Below are 18,035 nucleotides of genomic sequence, written 5' to 3'. Positions count from 1 at the left end.
AGCTACCACTTGTGCAGGAAGGTTATTCCATGCATCCACTACTCTCTCAGTAAAGTAATACTTCCTCATATTACTTTTAAACCTTTGCCCCTCTAATTTAAAACTGTGTCCTCTTGTGGTAGTTTTTCTTCTTTTAAATATGCTCTCCTCCTTTACCGAGTTGATTCCCTTTATGTATTTAAAAGTTTCTATCATATCCCCTCTGTCTCTTCTTTCTTCCAAGCTATACATGTTAAGGTCCTTTAACCTTTCCTGGTAAGTTTTTTCCTGCAATCCATGTACTAGTTTAGTAGCTCTTCTCTGAACTCTCTCTAGAGTATCTATATCCTTCTGGAGATATGGCCTCCAGTACTGCGCACAATACTCCAAGTGAGGTCTCACCAGTGTTCTGTACAGCGGCATAAGCACTTCTCTCTTTCTACTGCTTATACCTCTCCCTATACATCCAAGCATTCTGCTGGCATTTCGTGCTGCTCTATTACATTGTCTTCCCACCTTTAAGTCTTCTGAAATAATTACTCCTAAATCCCTTTCCTCAGATACTGAGGTCAGGACTGTGTTAAATATTCTATATTCTGCCCTTGGGTTTTTACGCCCCAGGTGCATTATCTTGCACTTATCCACATTAAATTTCAGTTGCCAGAGTTCTGACCATTCTTCTAGTTTTCCTAAATCCTTTTCCATTTGGCGTTTCCCTCCAGGAACATCAACCCTGTTACATATCTTTGTGTCATCAGCAAAAAGACAAACCTTACCATCGAGGCCTTTTGCAATATCACTTATGAAGATATTAAACAAAATTGGTCCCAGTACAGATCCCTGAGGTACCCCACTGGTAACATGACCTTGTTCTGAATGTTCTTCATTGACTACAACCCTCTTTTGTCTGTCACTCAGCCACTGCCTAATCCACTCAACAATATGGGAGTCCATGCTCAATGACTGCAGTTTATTGATAAGTCTTCTATGTGGGACAGTGTCAAAAGCCTTACTAAAATCTAGATATGCAATGTCTACTGCACCTCCACCGTCTATTATTTTAGTCACCCAGTCAAAAAAATCTATAAGATTTGTTTGACATGATCTCCCTGAAGTAAACCCATGTTGTTTTTCATCTTGCAATCCATGGGATTTAAGATGTTCCACAATCCTATCCTTTAATAGGGTTTCCATTAATTTGCCTACTATTGATGTCAGACTCACTGTTCTATAGTTGCTCGATTCCTCCCTACTACCTTTCTTGTGAATGGGCACGACATTTGCCAATTTCCAATCTTCCGGGACGACTCCTGTTACTAATGATTGGTTAAATAAATCTCCTAAATAAAGGAGGATGGGACTTTGAGTGAGAGGAATGACACAGCCGGTAAAATGAAAAGCAATACCACATTTATTGAACACATGAATACAAATAAGAACATTTCATATTACAAATAGTAAAAAGACTACAAGAATGAGCTGAAATTTAGTCCCCAAAATATTGCCCCATATGATGAAATATTGAATTTATGATGGACTTCGCAATAATAACTGCATCAAAAAAAACCTCAACGCGTTTCGTGTGTTGTAACCACTTCCTCAGGAGTGGACAAAAGATGCGTATCTGTAAAAGATATATAGAAATATGCCAATGTATTTTATTAAATAGAAAGGGGGAGAGGGGAGGGCAGGAAGACCAAAATCCCCAAAACTTACAATGCAGCTCGAGTTACAGAAATATGGCTGCAAAAGTTGATTGTGGCCAAAGGTGTCCATCCGGGGAGCGGACCGAGCATGCACACAGCATAGCCAGGAGCCTGGTATTTTGAGCTTGGCAGTGAAGGGTATTTAGCTGACAGAAGGGGGAGGGGTGCTTGGTATTGGGCAGGAAGGGTCCTTATGGGGAGGCAGTAGGGGGGGGGGGGGTCAGTGTGCGGTATTGAAGGGTATTTAGCTGACAGAAGAGGGGGAGGGGTATTTTTATGGTTCTCATACATTATACATTCTGATATAAATCTCTATGGAGGAGTTTGTTGGTTTCAGTCTCACATTTCACATAGGAATTAGGCGATTTTTTTTCAGCCATCTTCAAATCTCATTGGACACAGCCGGAAATTTGTGTCACTTGTTTAAAAATAATTCTCCTTCTCCTGGTGTGTCACTTTGGTGCCCTGGGAATTTTTTGGCCTGGGTGTAGTGGGCGGGGACTCCTCAGGCTGGGTGTAGTGGGCGGGAATCCTCAGGCTGGGTGTAGTGGGCGGGGATTCCTCAGGTTGGGTGTAGTGGGCGGAGAATCCTCAGGCTGGGAGGAGTAGGTGGGGAATCCTCAAAGCTAGGTGTAGTGGGCGGGGAATCCTCAAAGCTGGGTGTAGTGGGCGGGGAATCCTCAAAGCTGGGTGTAGTGGGTGGGGAATCCTCAAAGCTGGGTGTAGTGGGCGGGGAATCCTCAGGCTGGGTGTAGTGGGCGGAGAATCCTCAGGCTGGGTGTAGTGGGCGAGGAATCCTCAAAGCTGGGTGTAGTGGGCGGGGAATCCTCAGGCTGGGTGTAGTGGGCGGAGAATCCTCAGGCTGGGTGTAGTGGGCAGGAATCCTCAGGCTGGGTGTAGTGGGCGTAGAATCCTCAGGCTGGGAGGAGAAGGTGGGGAATCCTCAGGCTGGGTGTAGTGGGCGGAGAATCCTCAGGCTGGGTGTAGTGGGCGGAGAATCCTCAGGCTGGGTGTAGTGGGCGGGGAATCCTCAGGCTGGGTGTAGTAGGTGGGGAATCCTCAGGCTGGGTGTAGTGGGCTGGGAATCCTCAGGCTGGGAGGAGTAGGTGGGGAATCCTCAAAGCTGGGTGTAGTGGGCGGGAAATCCTCAAAGCTGGGTGTAGTGGGCGGGGAATCCTCAAAGCTGGGTGTAGTGGGTGGGGAATCCTCAAAGCTGGGTGTAGTGGGCGGGGAATCCTCAGGCTGGGTGTAGTGGGCGGAGAATCCTCAGGCTGGGTGTAGTGGGCGAGGAATCCTCAAAGCTGGGTGTAGTGGGCGGGGAATCCTCAGGCTGGGTGTAGTGGGCGGAGAATCCTCAGGCTGGGTGTAGTGGGCAGGAATCCTCAGGCTGGGTGTAGTGGGCAGGAATCCTCAGGCTGGGTGTAGTGGGCGGAGAATCCTCAGGCTGGGAGGAGTAGGTGGGGAATCCTCAAAGCTGGGTGTAGTGGGCGGGGAATTCTCAGGCTGGGTGTAGTGGGCAGGAATCCTCAGGCTGGGTGTAGTGGGCGGAGAATCCTCAGGCTGGGAGGAGTAGGTGGGGAATCCTCAAAGCTGGGTGTAGTGGGCGGGGAATCCTCAGGCTGGGTGTAGTGGGCGGAGAATCCTCAGGCTGGGTGTAGTGGGCGGAGAATCCTCAGGCTGGGTGTAGTGGGCGGGGAATCCTCAGGCTGGGTGTAGTGGGCGGGGAATCCTCAGGCTGGGTGTAGTGGGCAGGAATCCTCAGGCTGGGTGTAGTGGGCGGAGAATCCTCAGGCTGGGAGGAGTAGGTGGGGAATCCTCAAAGCTGGGTGTAGTGGGCGGGGAATCCTCAGGCTGGGTGTAGTGGGCGGAGAATCCTCAGGCTGGGTGTAGTGGGCGGAGAATCCTCAGGCTGGGTGTAGTGGGCGGAGAATCCTCAGGCTGGGTGTAGTGGGCGGGGAATCCTCAGGCTGGGTGTAGTGGGCGGGGAATCCTCAGGCTGGGTGTAGTAGGTGGGGAATCCTCAGGCTGGGAGGAGAAGGTGGGGAATCCTCAGGCTGGGTGTAGTGGGCGGGGAATCCTCAGGCTGGGTGTAGTAGGTGGGGAATCCTCAGGCTGGGAGGAGAAGGTGGGGAATCCTCAGGCTGGGTGTAGTGGGCGGGGAATCCTCAGGCTGGGTGTAGTAGGTGGGGAATCCTCAGGCTGGGAGGAGAAGGTGGGGAATCCTCAGGCTGGGTGTAGTGGGCGGGGAATCCTCAAAGCTGGGTGTAGTGGATGGGGAATCCTCAAAGCTGGGTGTAGTGGGCGGGGAATCCTCAGGCTGGGTGTAGTGGGCGGAGAATCCTCAGGCTGGGTGTAGTGGGCGGAGAATCCTCAGGCTGGGTGTAGTGGGCGGAGAATCCTCAGGCTGGGTGTAGTGGGCGGGGAATCCTCAGGCTGGGAGGAGTAGGTGGGGAATCCTCAAGCCTGGGTGTAGTGGGCGGGGAATGCATGGGCTAGGTTTAGAAGGCGGGGCCATCAGTGTTTGATAACACTCAAGCAGGGCGGGGCAACCCCTGGCTGGTCACGTGGAACAAAGATGTAAACAAGGTCTAGGAGGCGGGGTTCGGCGCCGTGTCAGGAAGTGTCTCTATGGACACGTGACGACGCTCGGGTGACGTGCGGCCCGGTGATTGGTGGAAGGCGGCTTTCTCACCTCGGCTCCCTCCAATGGGGGCGCTGCAGCCCGGTCAGCCATCCTATGAGGCAATGGTGGGCGGGGTGTAAGGCGGAAGTGTCGGGGATGCGGTGTTGGTCGGCGGTGGTCGGGCTCTTGTTGCTCCGGTTGGTTCTTCAGGCTCTGCGGGGGTTCCTGTCCCCGGGGCTGGGGGTAGAGGGGGCCCGGAGGTCGGTGTGCCGCTCCTCGTATGGCCGCTTCCACCAGGCGGATGATGAATACAGCCGGAGATACAGCTCCTTCCCCTCCCCCCTCCGCCGCCTCATGAGGGAGAGAGCGCGCCGTATGTTCACCTTCGGCTATGACGGATATATGAGATTCGCCTTCCCGGAGGACGAGCTCAACCCCATCCACTGCCGGGGGAGGGGCCCGGACACCGGAAACCCGTGAGTACTTACCGGACACCGACAACCCCCACACACCGGAGACTGCCCCCTAATCTGACATCAGGGCCCCCCCACCCCGACACTAGGGGCCCCAGAGAGCTCCCCCCACCCCGACACTAGGGGCCCCCCTTTACCCAGAGAGCGCCCCCCACCCTGACATTAGGGCCCCCCCACCCCGACACTAGGGGCCCCAGAGAGCTCCCCCCACCCCGACACTAGGGGCCCCAGAGAGCTCCCCCCACAGCGACATCAGGGGCCCCCCTGTCCCATAGAGCGCCCCCCCCCACCCTGACATCAGGGGCCCCCCCTTTACCCAGAGAGCGCCCCCCTACCCTGACATCAGGGGCCCCCCCACCCCGATACTAGGGGCCCCCCTGTCCCAGAGAGCGCCCCCCCACCCTGACATCAGGGGCCCCCCCACCCTGACATCAGGGGCCCCCCACCCCGACACTAGGGGCCCCAGAGAGCGCCCCCCCACCCCGACATCAGGGGCCCCCCCTGCCCCATAGAGCGCCCCCCCACCCTGACATCAGGGGCCCCCCACCCCGACACTAGGGGCCCCAGAGAGCGCCCCCCCACCCCGACATCAGGGGCCCCCCCTGCCCCATAGAGCGCCCCCCCACCCCGACATCAGGGGCCCCCCTGTCCCAGAGAGCGCCCCCCCACATCAGGGGCCCCCTGCCCCATAGAGCGCCCCCCCACATCAGGGCCCCCTATGAGTTCTATATTAGAGCATTGGGCGGATCCTCTTTAACCCCTCGACTTCCACAACATTTAGAAATGAGTCTTCACAGACCCGGGGTCAAACTTTAAAGTGGTTTTATGAAGATAGAAACCCTCAGTGTGCCCCTCCCCCCAATACTTACCTGAGCCCCCTCCCCATCCAGCGATGTCCATGAGAGCCTCCCCTCTCTCTGGGGACTCCTATTCCTGATTGGATTTCAGCAGCACTCGGTCAGTGAGCCAATCAGGAGATGGGTCAGGGCCAAGCTGCAGCTCTGTGTCTGAATGGAGAGTGGCAACCCGGCAACGGTGTCCCCATAGCAACCTGCTTACTGTGGGGGCACTCAGCAGGAGGGAGGGGCCAGAGAAGAGGAGGATCCGGGCTGCACTGTGCAAAACCAACTGAGGGAAGTGTGACGTGATTGTTATTTTAACAAAAAAATTGTTCTCTCCCACTTTGCAAGCTCCACCCACTCCAGAAGGGGGAGGAGACTTGACCAGCCCCCCTGAATGTATAGAGATCAGGCTCTGCTAATTCCTGAAACAAACAAAGATAAAATTCCCAGTTCAATTTGCCAACCAGTTTGCTTACCAACCAAATTGGCCTGTCTAACAGTTTGCGTCAATACAGGGGTTTAGTTAGCACACATTTGCAAACGCATGTGAAAGCTACAGGGCCACGTCAAGGCTCCCTACTATCAGCTGGGCTCCCATTATGCCCCCAATTACCTTTCAGGAGGGATGGGCCACCTCCAGGCTCACCTGCCCCCTATCTATCCATTAGCTTGCATGTGCTCCCACTGTGGAGACTCTTTAAAATTCATTAGAGTTAGGACTGCAGGTAACAGGGAGCCTTGACGTGGCCCTGCAGCTTTCACATGCGTTTGCAAATGTGTGCTAACTAAACCCCTGTATTGACGCAAACTGTTAGACAGGCCAATTTGGTTGGTAAGCAAACTGGTTGGCAAATTGAACTGGGAATTTTATCTTTGTTTGTTTCATCTGCTAATTAGTGACTTTCTTTTTCAGATCGAACCTCAATATCAACGATGTTCTGGGGAATTATTCGCTCACCCTGATTGACTCGCTGGACACGTTAGCGGTGAGTTGTGTACAATCTGTGTCCTCTGATCCCAGGTCTCTGAGCAGACGCAGCGCTCTACCTGCAGGCCAAGCCTTATAGAGAGCTATTTACATAGGTAACGCCCACATGTGATGCTGATCCGTGATCGGAAGAAAGGGGCGGGGCCAGGGAAACTCATTCTGGGGAGGAAAGTTCTAGATGATGCTGGACGTCCTCCAACCAGGAAATGGGGCGGGGCTCTATCTGACTGGCTGCAGCTTCTAATGCACATTGTGAGACGCTCCCGGTGTGCGGTGACATCAGAGGAAGCCGTTCCTATCCTGCAGAGGATGGAGGTCAACAGTGAGCTGTGATTGGTGGAGCTCGGTGTCAGTGATGAGCTCCACCAATCACAGCTCATCACTGACACCGAGCTCCACCAATCACAGCTCATCACTGACACCGAGCTCCACCAATCACAGCTCATCACTGACACCAATCACAGCTCATCACTGACACCAATCACAGCTCATCACTGACACCAATCACAGCACATCACTGACACCAATCACAGCACATCACTGACACTGAGCTCCACCAATCACAGCTCAGTGTCAGTGATGAGCTGTGATTGGTGTCAGTGATGGGCTGTGATTGGTGGAGCTCGGGGTCAGTGATGAGCTGTGATTGGTGGAGCTCGGGGTCAGTGATGAGCTGTGATTGGTGGAGCTCGGTGTCAGTGATGAGCTGTGATTGGTGGCGCTCGGTGTCAGTGATGAGCTGTGATTGGTGGCGCTCGGTGTCAGTGATGAGCTGTGATTGGTGGCGCTCGGTGTCAGTGATGAGCTGTGATTGGTGTCAGTGATGAGCTGTGATGAGCTGTGATTGGTGGAGCTCGGTGTCAGTGATGGGCTGTGATTGGTGGAGCTCGGTGTCAGTGATGGGCTGTGATTGGTGTCAGTGATGAGCTGTGATTGGTGTCAGGGATGAGCTGTGATTGGTGGCGCTCGTTGTCAGGGATGAGCTGTGATTGGTGGAGCTCGGTGTCAGTGATGGGCTGTGATTGGTGGAGCTCGGTGTCAGTGATGAGCTGTGATTGGTGGTGTGACATAAATGTAAGGTAGCTTTGCATTAGTGAGATATGAAGTGATCTGTAGAAATAGTATAATTGTGGATTTAGTGTCATTTTGGGTTATTAAGAATTGTAGTATTTAGAATCAGTCACCCACATGTCCTGTTATTAGCACCTGAAAGGGACAGGGACCATTCTCTAGGATAGAGGTGACACCTACATGCCAATAAAGTCTCCCATACAAATGGACAGGAATCGTCACCTTCCTGGAGCTTCAAAGAGGACTGCTGGTCACCTTGGCTGCGGAGATCCGCAGGGGGCAGTGAGAGGCCCCTAGTGGTCTACAAGCTGTGATTGGTATCATCAGATCAAAGGAATGTATTTTATCTCTCATAAAAGTTAAAATATTAGTGGCAGGGAGATGAAAATAATTCCCTCTTATGACTCACATGTGGGGCTACATGTACATGTAAACCTGTGTCTGTGGCATGTGAGGAATCCTAGTGAAATGCACAAAACCGTTATATGGCACCTGATTGCGGCAGGCAGGCAGTGTTTGGTACTGTCGCGATCAGACCGATGCGCTGGTGTCAGAATTCCTATCCCTGACTCAGCGGTCAGCGCCGTTCTGGGCCAATTCAACTCTGGTCAGTTCAGAACACAAAACATTGTGTGGGCTGAGATGGGGACAACCCCCTGGGGTTGATTGGTCAAGGGCTAAAGTCCAGCCCACATTCATATTTCAATAAATTGGGGAAACTTAGAATAGACATTGTTCTTCCATGAAGCCAGTTCTGAACTGAGGAGTCCCCGCACGATTTCCGGTATGCTTCTACCAACGGGATAAGCTTAGGTAAAGTTTATTTCTTTTTTATTCCTTCTTATTTTCATAGCAAATTGCCGATTGTGTGTCTTTTTATCTTTTTGTGTATTTTTTTGTAACTCCTTTTGCTTTGTATATATTTCTTATGCACTGCCCACTTTCGGGATATTAAATTATAAAATGAATAAGTGACTTCTGTGTACTAAGCTAGGACTCATATCTCTAGAGAGATTGTTGCATTTTAGTGCCTAATTGCTCGGTCTACGCTACATGCCAATCTGTATGGAGCTTGGTGTCAGTGATGAGCTGTGATTGGTGGAGCTCGGTGTCAGTGATGTGCTGTGATTGGTGGAGCTCGGTGTCAGTGATGAGCTGTGATTGGTGGAGCTCGGTGTCAGTGATGGGCTGTGATTGGTGGAGCTCGTTGTCAGGGGCTGTGATTGGTGGCGCTCGGTGTCAGTGATGAGCTGTGATTGGTGGCGCTCGGTGTCAGTGATGAGCTGTGATTGGTGGCGCTCGGTGTCAGTGATGGGCTGTGATTGGTGGAGCTCGGTGTCAGTGATGAGCTGTGATTGGTGGCGCTCGGTGTCAGTGATGAGCTGTGATTGGTGGAGCTCGGTGTCAGTGATGAGCTGTGATTGGTGGAGCTCGGTGTCAGTGATGAGCTGTGATTGGTGGCGCTCGGTGTCAGTGATGAGCTGTGATTGGTGGCGCTCGGTGTCAGTGATGAGCTGTGATTGGTGGCGCTCGGTGTCAGTGATGAGCTGTGATTGGTGGCGCTCGGTGTCAGTGATGAGCTGTGATTGGTGGCGCTCGGTGTCAGTGATGAGCTGTGATTGGTGGCGCTCGGTGTCAGTGATGAGCTGTGATTGGTGTCAGTGATGTGCTGTGATTGGTGGCGCTCGTTGTCAGGGATGAGCTGTTATTGGTGGAGCTCGGTGTCAGTGATGAGCTGTGATTGGTGGAGCTCGGTGTCAGTGATGAGCTGTGATTGGTGGAGCTCGGTGTCAGTGATGAGCTGTGATTGGTGGAGCTCGGTGTCAGTGATGAGCTGTGATTGGTGGAGCTCGGTGTCAGTGATGAGCTGTGATTGGTGGCGCTCGGTGTCAGTGATGAGCTGTGATTGGTGGCGCTCGGTGTCAGTGATGAGCTGTGATTGGTGGCGCTCGGTGTCAGTGATGAGCTGTGATTGGTGGCGCTCGGTGTCAGTGATGGGCTGTGATTGGTGGCGCTCGGTGTCAGGGATGAGCTGTGATTGGTGGAGCTCGGTGTCAGTGATGAGCTGTGATTGGTGGAGCTCGGTGTCAGTGATGAGCTGTGATTGGTGGAGCTCGGTGTCAGTGATGAGCTGTGATTGGTGGCGCTCGGTGTCAGTGATGAGCTGTGATTGGTGGCGCTCGGTGTCAGTGATGAGCTGTGATTGGTGGAGCTCGGTGTCAGTGATGAGCTGTGATTGGTGGCGCTCGGTGTCAGTGATGAGCTGTGATTGGTGGCGCTCGGTGTCAGTGATGAGCTGTGATTGGTGGCGCTCGGTGTCAGTGATGAGCTGTGATTGGTGGAGCTCGGTGTCAGTGATGAGCTGTGATTGGTGGCGCTCGGTGTCAGTGATGAGCTGTGATTGGTGGCGCTCGGTGTCAGTGATGAGCTGTGATTGGTGGAGCTCGGTGTCAGTGATGAGCTGTGATTGGTGGAGCTTGGTGTCAGTGATGGGCTGTGATTGGTGGCGCTCGGTGTCAGGGATGAGCTGTTCTTTCTATGAAGAGTTGCAGGTGTTCTGAGTTTCAGGAATCTGTGCTCCCCCCTCCCCCCACCACCAGACACCCTCCTGGGGGACTGAAACCACTGACCTGAAACCGAATCTGCGCCACGTGTGGGGGGAGGACTATTATTAGAGGGAAGTTTCCAGCCACATGGGGGGTAGGGGCAGGACTGAGGTTACTCTGGGGAGGGGGGTCAGTGTCACTACTGGTAGTATGAGGCCATACCTGGACCCTATAGAGGGGGGTCAGTGTCACTACTGGTAGTATGGGGCCGTACCTGGACCCTATAGAGGTTGCACAGGCAGTCCAACTCCTCCAGGATGGCACATCAATACATCCCATTGCCAGAAGGTTTTTCTGTGTCTCCCAGCACAGTCTCAGACTTCATGAGGGTGGCCTGAGGGCCGACGTCCTCTAGTGGGCGCTGTGCTCACTTCCTGGCACTGTGGAGCACGATTGGCATTTGCCATTGAACACCAGAATTGGGAGGTTCACCACGGGCACCCTGTGCTTTTCACAGATGAGAGGAGGTTCACCCTGAGCACATGTGACAGATGTAAAAGGGTCTGGGGAAGCCGTGGAGAACATTATGCTGCCTGTAACATCGTTCAGCATGACCGGCTTGGTGGTGGTCAGTGATGGTCTGGGGAGTCATATCCTTGGAGGGACACACAGACCTCTACAGGCTAGACAATGGCACCCTGACTGGCATTAGGTATTGGGATGAAATCCTTGGACCCATTGTCAGACCCTACACTGGTGCAGTGGGTCCTTGCTTCCTCCTGGTGCCCGGCCTCATGTGGTGAGAGTATGCAGCCAGTTCCTGGAGGATGAAGGAATTGATACCATTGAATGGCCCCCACACTCTCCTGACCTAAATCCAATAGAACTCCTCTGGGACATTATGTTTCCGTCCATCCAACACCTCCAGGTTGCTCCTCAGTCTGTTCAGGAGCTCAGTGATGTCCTGGTCCAGATCTGGGAGGAAATACCCCAGGACACCATCCGTCCTCTCATTAGGAGCATGCCCTGACGTTGTCAGGCATACAAGCACATGGGGGCCACACACACTACTGAGGACCATTCTGAGGTCCTGCAATGACATTTCACCAAAATGGACTCACCTGCAGCATCGTTTTTCACTTTGATTTTTGGCAGGGGGGGGGGGGGGCTTTGAATTCAGCCCTCTGTAGGGTGATAATTTTAATTTCCATCAAACCATGTGTCATCCTTTCCTTCCTAACACATTACCCAGTCCATACCAGTATAGATCCCTAACACATTCCCCAGTCCATACCAGTATAGATCCCTAACACATTCCCCAGTCCATACCAGTATAGATCCCTAACACATTACCCAGTCCATACCAGTATAGATCCTAACACATTACCCAGTCCATACCCGTATAGATCCTAACACATTCCCCAGTCCATACCAGTATAGATCTAACACATTCCCCAGTCCATACCAGTATAGATCTAACACATTCCCCAGTCCATACCAGTATAGATCCTAACACATTCCCCAGTCCATACCAGTATAGATCCTAACACATTCCCCAGTCCATACCAGTATAGATCCTAACACATTCCCCAGTCCATACCAGTATAGATCCTAACACATTCCCCAGTCCATACCAGTATAGATCCTAACACATTCCCCAGTCCATACCAGTATAGATCCTAACACATTCCCCAGTCCATACCAGTATAGATCCCTAACACATTCCCCAGTCCATACCAGTATAGATCCTAACACATAACCCAGTCCATACCAGTATAGATCCTAACACATAACCCAGTCCATACCAGTATAGATCCTAACACATTACCCAGTCCATACCAGTATAGATCCTAACACTTTCCCCAGTCCATACCAGTATAGATCCTAACACATTACCCAGTCCATACCAGTATAGATCCTAACACATTCCCCAGTCCATACCAGTATAGATCCTAACACTTTCCCCAGTCCATACCAGTATAGATCCTAACACATTCCCCAGTCCATACCAGTATAGATCCTAACACATTCCCCAGTCCATACCAGTATAGATCCTAACACTTTCCCCAGTCCATACCAGTATAGATCCTAACACATTACCCAGTCCATACCAGTATAGATCCTAACACTTTCCCCAGTCCATACCAGTATAGATCCTAACACTTTCCCCAGTCCATACCAGTATAGATCCTAACACATTACCCAGTCCATACCAGTATAGATCCTAACACATTCCCCAGTCCATACCAGTATAGATCCTAACACTTTCCCCAGTCCATACCAGTATAGATCCTAACACATTACCCAGTCCATACCAGTATAGATCCTAATACTTTCCCCAGTCCATACCAGTATAGATCCTAACACATTACCCAGTCCATACCAGTATAGATCCTAACACTTTCCCCAGTCCATACCAGTATAGATCCTAACACTTTCCCCAGTCCATACCAGTATAGATCCTAACACATTACCCAGTCCATACCAGTATAGATCCTAACACATTCCCCAGTCCATACCAGTATAGATCCTAACACTTTCCCCAGTCCATACCAGTATAGATCCTAACACAATACCCAGTCCATACCAGTATAGATCCTAACACATTCCCCAGTCCATACCAGTATAGATCCTAACACTTTCCCCAGTCCATACCAGTATAGATCCTAACACATTACCCAGTCCATACCAGTATAGTTCCTAACACTTTCCCCAGTCCATACCAGTATAGATCCTAACACATTACCCAGTCCATACCAGTATAGATCCTAACACATTCCCCAGTCCATACCAGTATAGATCCTAACACTTTCCCCAGTCCATACCAGTATAGATCCTAACACATTACCCAGTCCATACCAGTATAGATCCTAACACATTCCCCAGTCCATACCAGTATAGATCCTAACACTTTCCCCAGTCCATACCAGTATAGATCCTAACACATTACCCAGTCCATACCAGTATAGATCCTAACACTTTCCCCAGTCCATACCAGTATAGATCCTAACACTTTCCCCAGTCCATACCAGTATAGATCCTAACACATTACCCAGTCCATACCAGTATAGATCCTAACACATTCCCCAGTCCATACCAGTATAGATCCTAACACATTCCCCAGTCCATACCAGTATAGATCCTAACACATTACCCAGTCCATACCAGTATAGATCCTAACACTTTCCCCAGTCCATACCAGTATAGATCCTAACACATTACCCAGTCCATACCAGTATAGATCCTAACACTTTCCCCAGTCCATACCAGTATAGATCCTAACACATTACCCAGTCCATACCAGTATAGATCCTAACACTTTCCCCAGTCCATACCAGTATAGATCCTAACACTTTCCCCAGTCCATACCAGTATAGATCCTAACACATTACCCAGTCCATACCAGTATAGATCCTAACACATTCCCCAGTCCATACCAGTATAGATCCTAACACTTTCCCCAGTCCATACCAGTATAGATCCTAACACATTACCCAGTCCATACCAGTATAGATCCTAACACATTCCCCAGTCCATACCAGTATAGATCCTAACACTTTCCCCAGTCCATACCAGTATAGATCCTAACACATTACCCAGTCCATACCAGTATAGATCCTAACACTTTCCCCAGTCCATACCAGTATAGATCCTAACACTTTCCCCAGTCCATACCAGTATAGATCCTAACACATTACCCAGTCCATACCAGTATAGATCCTAACACTTTCCCCAGTCCATACCAGTATAGATCCTAACACATTACCCAGTCCATACCAGTATAGATCCTAACACATTCCCCAGTCCATACCAGTATAGATCCTAACACTTTCCCCAGTCCATACCAGTATAGATCCTAACACATTACCCAGTCCATACCAGTATAGATCCTAACACATTCCCCAGTCCATACCAGTATAGATCCTAACACTTTCCCCAGTCCATACCAGTATAGATCCTAACACATTACCCAGTCCATACCAGTATAGATCCTAACACTTTCCCCAGTCCATACCAGTATAGATCCTAACACTTTCCCCAGTCCATACCAGTATAGATCCTAACACTTTCCCCAGTCCATACCAGTATAGATCCTAACACTTTCCCCAGTCCATACCAGTATAGATCCTAACACATTACCCAGTCCATACCAGTATAGATCCTAACACATTCCCCAGTCCATACCAGTATAGATCCTAACACTTTCCCCAGTCCATACCAGTATAGATCCTAACACATTACCCAGTCCATACCAGTATAGATCCTAACACATTCCCCAGTCCATACCAGTATAGATCCTAACACTTTCCCCAGTCCATACCAGTATAGATCCTAACACATTACCCAGTCCATACCAGTATAGATCCTAACACATTCCCCAGTCCATACCAGTATAGATCCTAACACTTTCCCCAGTCCATACCAGTATAGATCCTAACACATTACCCAGTCCATACCAGTATAGATCCTAACACTTTCCCCAGTCCATACCAGTATAGATCCTAACACTTTCCCCAGTCCATACCAGTATAGATCCTAACACATTACCCAGTCCATACCAGTATAGATCCTAACACATTCCCCAGTCCATACCAGTATAGATCCTAACACATTCCCCAGTCCATACCAGTATAGATCCTAACACTTTCCCCAGTCCATACCAGTATAGATCCTAACACATTACCCAGTCCATACCAGTATAGATCCTAACACTTTCCCCAGTCCATACCAGTATAGATCCTAACACTTTCCCCAGTCCATACCAGTATAGATCCTAACACATTACCCAGTCCATACCAGTATAGATCCTAACACTTTCCCCAGTCCATACCAGTATAGATCCTAACACATTACCCAGTCCATACCAGTATAGATCCTAACACTTTCCCCAGTCCATACCAGTATAGATCCTAACACTTTCCCCAGTCCATACCAGTATAGATCCTAACACATTCCCCAGTCCATACCAGTATAGATCCTAACACTTTCCCCAGTCCATACCAGTATAGATCCTAACACATTACCCAGTCCATACCAGTATAGATCCTAACACTTTCCCCAGTCCATACCAGTATAGATCCTAACACTTTCCCCAGTCCATACCAGTATAGATCCTAACACATTACCCAGTCCATACCAGTATAGATCCTAACACATTCCCCAGTCCATACCAGTATAGATCCTAACACATTCCCCAGTCCATACCAGTATAGATCCTAACACATTCCCCAGTCCATACCAGTATAGATCCTAACACTTTCCCCAGTCCATACCAGTATAGATCCTAACACATTACCCAGTCCATACCAGTATAGATCCTAACACATTACCCAGTCCATACCAGTATAGATCCTAACACATTCCCCAGTCCATACCAGTATAGATCCTAACACTTTCCCCAGTCCATACCAGTATAGATCCTAACACATTACCCAGTCCATACCAGTATAGATCCTAACACATTCCCCAGTCCATACCAGTATAGATCCTAACACTTTCCCCAGGCCATACCAGTATAGATCCTAACACATTACCCAGTCCATACCAGTATAGATCCTAACACTTTCCCCAGTCCATACCAGTATAGATCCTAACACTTTCCCCAGTCCATACCAGTATAGATCCTAACACATTACCCAGTCCATACCAGTATAGGTCCTAACACATTCCCCAGTCCATACCAGTATAGATCCTAACACATTCCCCAGTCCATACCAGTATAGATCCTAACACATTCCCCAGTCCATACCAGTATAGATCCTAACACTTTCCCCAGTCCATACCAGTATAGATCCTAACACATTACCCAGTCCATACCAGTATAGATCCTAACACATTACCCAGTCCATACCAGTATAGATCCTAACACATTACCCAGTCCATACCAGTATAGATCCTAACACATTACCCAGTCCATACCAGTATAGATATCCAGCATGAGATTTGTCCCCATTGCAATTTCTATTTTTTTTTTTGAGCAATGTATATTATAAATAGAGGGGGGGGGGGGGGGGGGGGTTGTCAGCACAAGTCTGACTTCTAGCAAAGCCAGTACAGAGAGTACAGAGGGCTCTGCATGTGCCCCCCCCCCCCCCCGGCTTTGCACACAGGGATAGGACAGAGGGCGGGGAGGGGCGGGGTGGGGCGGGGTTGGATTTGATATTCCGGGACTCGTGTTTTCTCTGGTCGAGTCCTTGACTTCCCTCTCATCGATCAGATATACTGCCTGAGAGTCCATGTCCAGCTGTGCAGCCAATCAATATTCTCACTGCAAGTCCCAGCATGCATTGCACACAGATCATCCTGCAGAAACATAAGATCCCAAGATAAGACCATCCCTGGCCCCGCCCCTTTCATTCATTGGATTTCAGCGCCTTCATTTACGGAGGCTCAGCATCACATGTGGGCGTTACCTATGCAAATACAGCCTGCCTAGGAACGCCCACTTCTCCAGGCTGACACCCGCCCATCAAGGCATTTTAATATGCATAACTCCTCCCACTGCGTCAGGACTGAGGGCTCTGGAGAGGAGTACTGAGGTGGGGGGCTGGGATGTTTTCAGGAATCTATGTACAGTACCCTGCTGGCCACTCCCACCAGCCGTGATCTGCCTGCATTGCATAGAGAGGCACAGAGCAGAGTATTCCAGGAGAGGAGAATTGGGGGGGAAGGGCAGAGTATTGATCTGGATGGATGATGATTGATTTCTTCTCTTGGCAGGTGATGGGAAATGTCACGGAGTTCCAGAAAGCGGTGCGGCTGGTGATAGATACCGTCTCCTTCGATAAGGATTCCACAGTGCAAGTGTTTGAGGCGACAATTCGGTAATCACACTGAACTCACATTCCCACAAATGGGCCCTTAAGATGGATACAGACACATTGGGGGGGGGTTACTAAAACTGGAGGATGGGTGCGATATCTGGTGCAGCTCTGCATGGTGACCAATCTGCTTCCAGGTTTTATTTCCACAGCTTTATTTAAGAAGCGGATTGGTCACCATGCAGAGCTGCACCAGATATTGCATAGTAAATCCACCCCCCCCCCCCTTATATGTCTGTCCTGATCTCTCTGATTTGGGTAATGCTGACAATTTTCTGCTGTGGAGGGAGGGGAGAGGGGTCTTTCCCCCCCCCCCCCCCTGTATTGATGTGTTTAGTGATTTTGTAAAATATTGGGAATGTTATCAATAAATTAGATTTCTGATGTATTTTGAATCCTATTATCAGAATAAAAATCTAGCTAGTTATTTATACCAAGATCTCTAGCAGTCTCGTGTTGCATGTCCCCAGTCTCTCTCTCTCTCTCTCTCTCTCATCTCTCTTCTTCCTCTGCCCCTTCCATATCCCCTCTTCTTCCTCTTCCTCTTCCTCTTCCTCCTCTTCCTTCTTCCTCTTTCCCTTCCTTATCCCCTCTTCCTCTTCTTCCTCTTCCTCTTCCTCCTCTTCCTCTTTCCCTTCCTTATACCCTCTTCCTCTTCTTCCTCTTTCCCTTCCTTATACCCTCTTCCTCTTCTTCCTCTTCTTCCTTATCCCCTCTTCCTCTTTCTCCTTCCTCTTCCTCCTCTTCCTCTTCTTCCTCTTTCTCCTTCCTCTTCCTCCTCTTCCTCTTCTTCCTCTTTCCCTTCCTTATCCCCTCTTCCTCTTCTTCCTCTTTCCCTTCCTTATACCCTCTTCCTCTTCCTCCTCTTCCTCTTTCTCCTTCCTCTTCCTCTTTCTCCTTCCTCTTCCTCTTTCTCCTTCCTCTTCCTCTTTCTCCTTCCTCTTCCTCCTCTTCCTCTTCTTCCTCTTTCCCTTCCTTATACCCTC

General features: G+C 50.1%; 1 protein-coding gene across 1 annotated transcript in view; it reads left to right on the top strand.

Annotated features, from left to right (window-relative positions):
- Positions 1-4,421: 4,421 nt before the first annotated feature.
- Positions 4,422-18,035, top strand: part of EDEM1 (ER degradation enhancing alpha-mannosidase like protein 1) — a 29,189-nt gene continuing 15,575 nt past the window's right edge. Inside the window, exons 1-3 of the mRNA XM_082266591.1 lie at positions 4,422-4,784; positions 6,537-6,609; positions 16,949-17,052. Coding sequence (XP_082122717.1) covers positions 4,423-4,784; positions 6,537-6,609; positions 16,949-17,052 — 539 coding nt within the window. The 5' untranslated portion in view covers position 4,422. The remainder of the gene's footprint in view (positions 4,785-6,536; positions 6,610-16,948; positions 17,053-18,035) is intronic.

The sequence above is a fragment of the Pelophylax lessonae genome, assembly GCF_965119305.1.
Source record: "Pelophylax lessonae genome assembly, chromosome: 8".
Classification (NCBI taxonomy): domain Eukaryota; kingdom Metazoa; phylum Chordata; class Amphibia; order Anura; family Ranidae; genus Pelophylax; species Pelophylax lessonae.
This window is presented reverse-complemented; position numbering and strand designations above follow the sequence as displayed.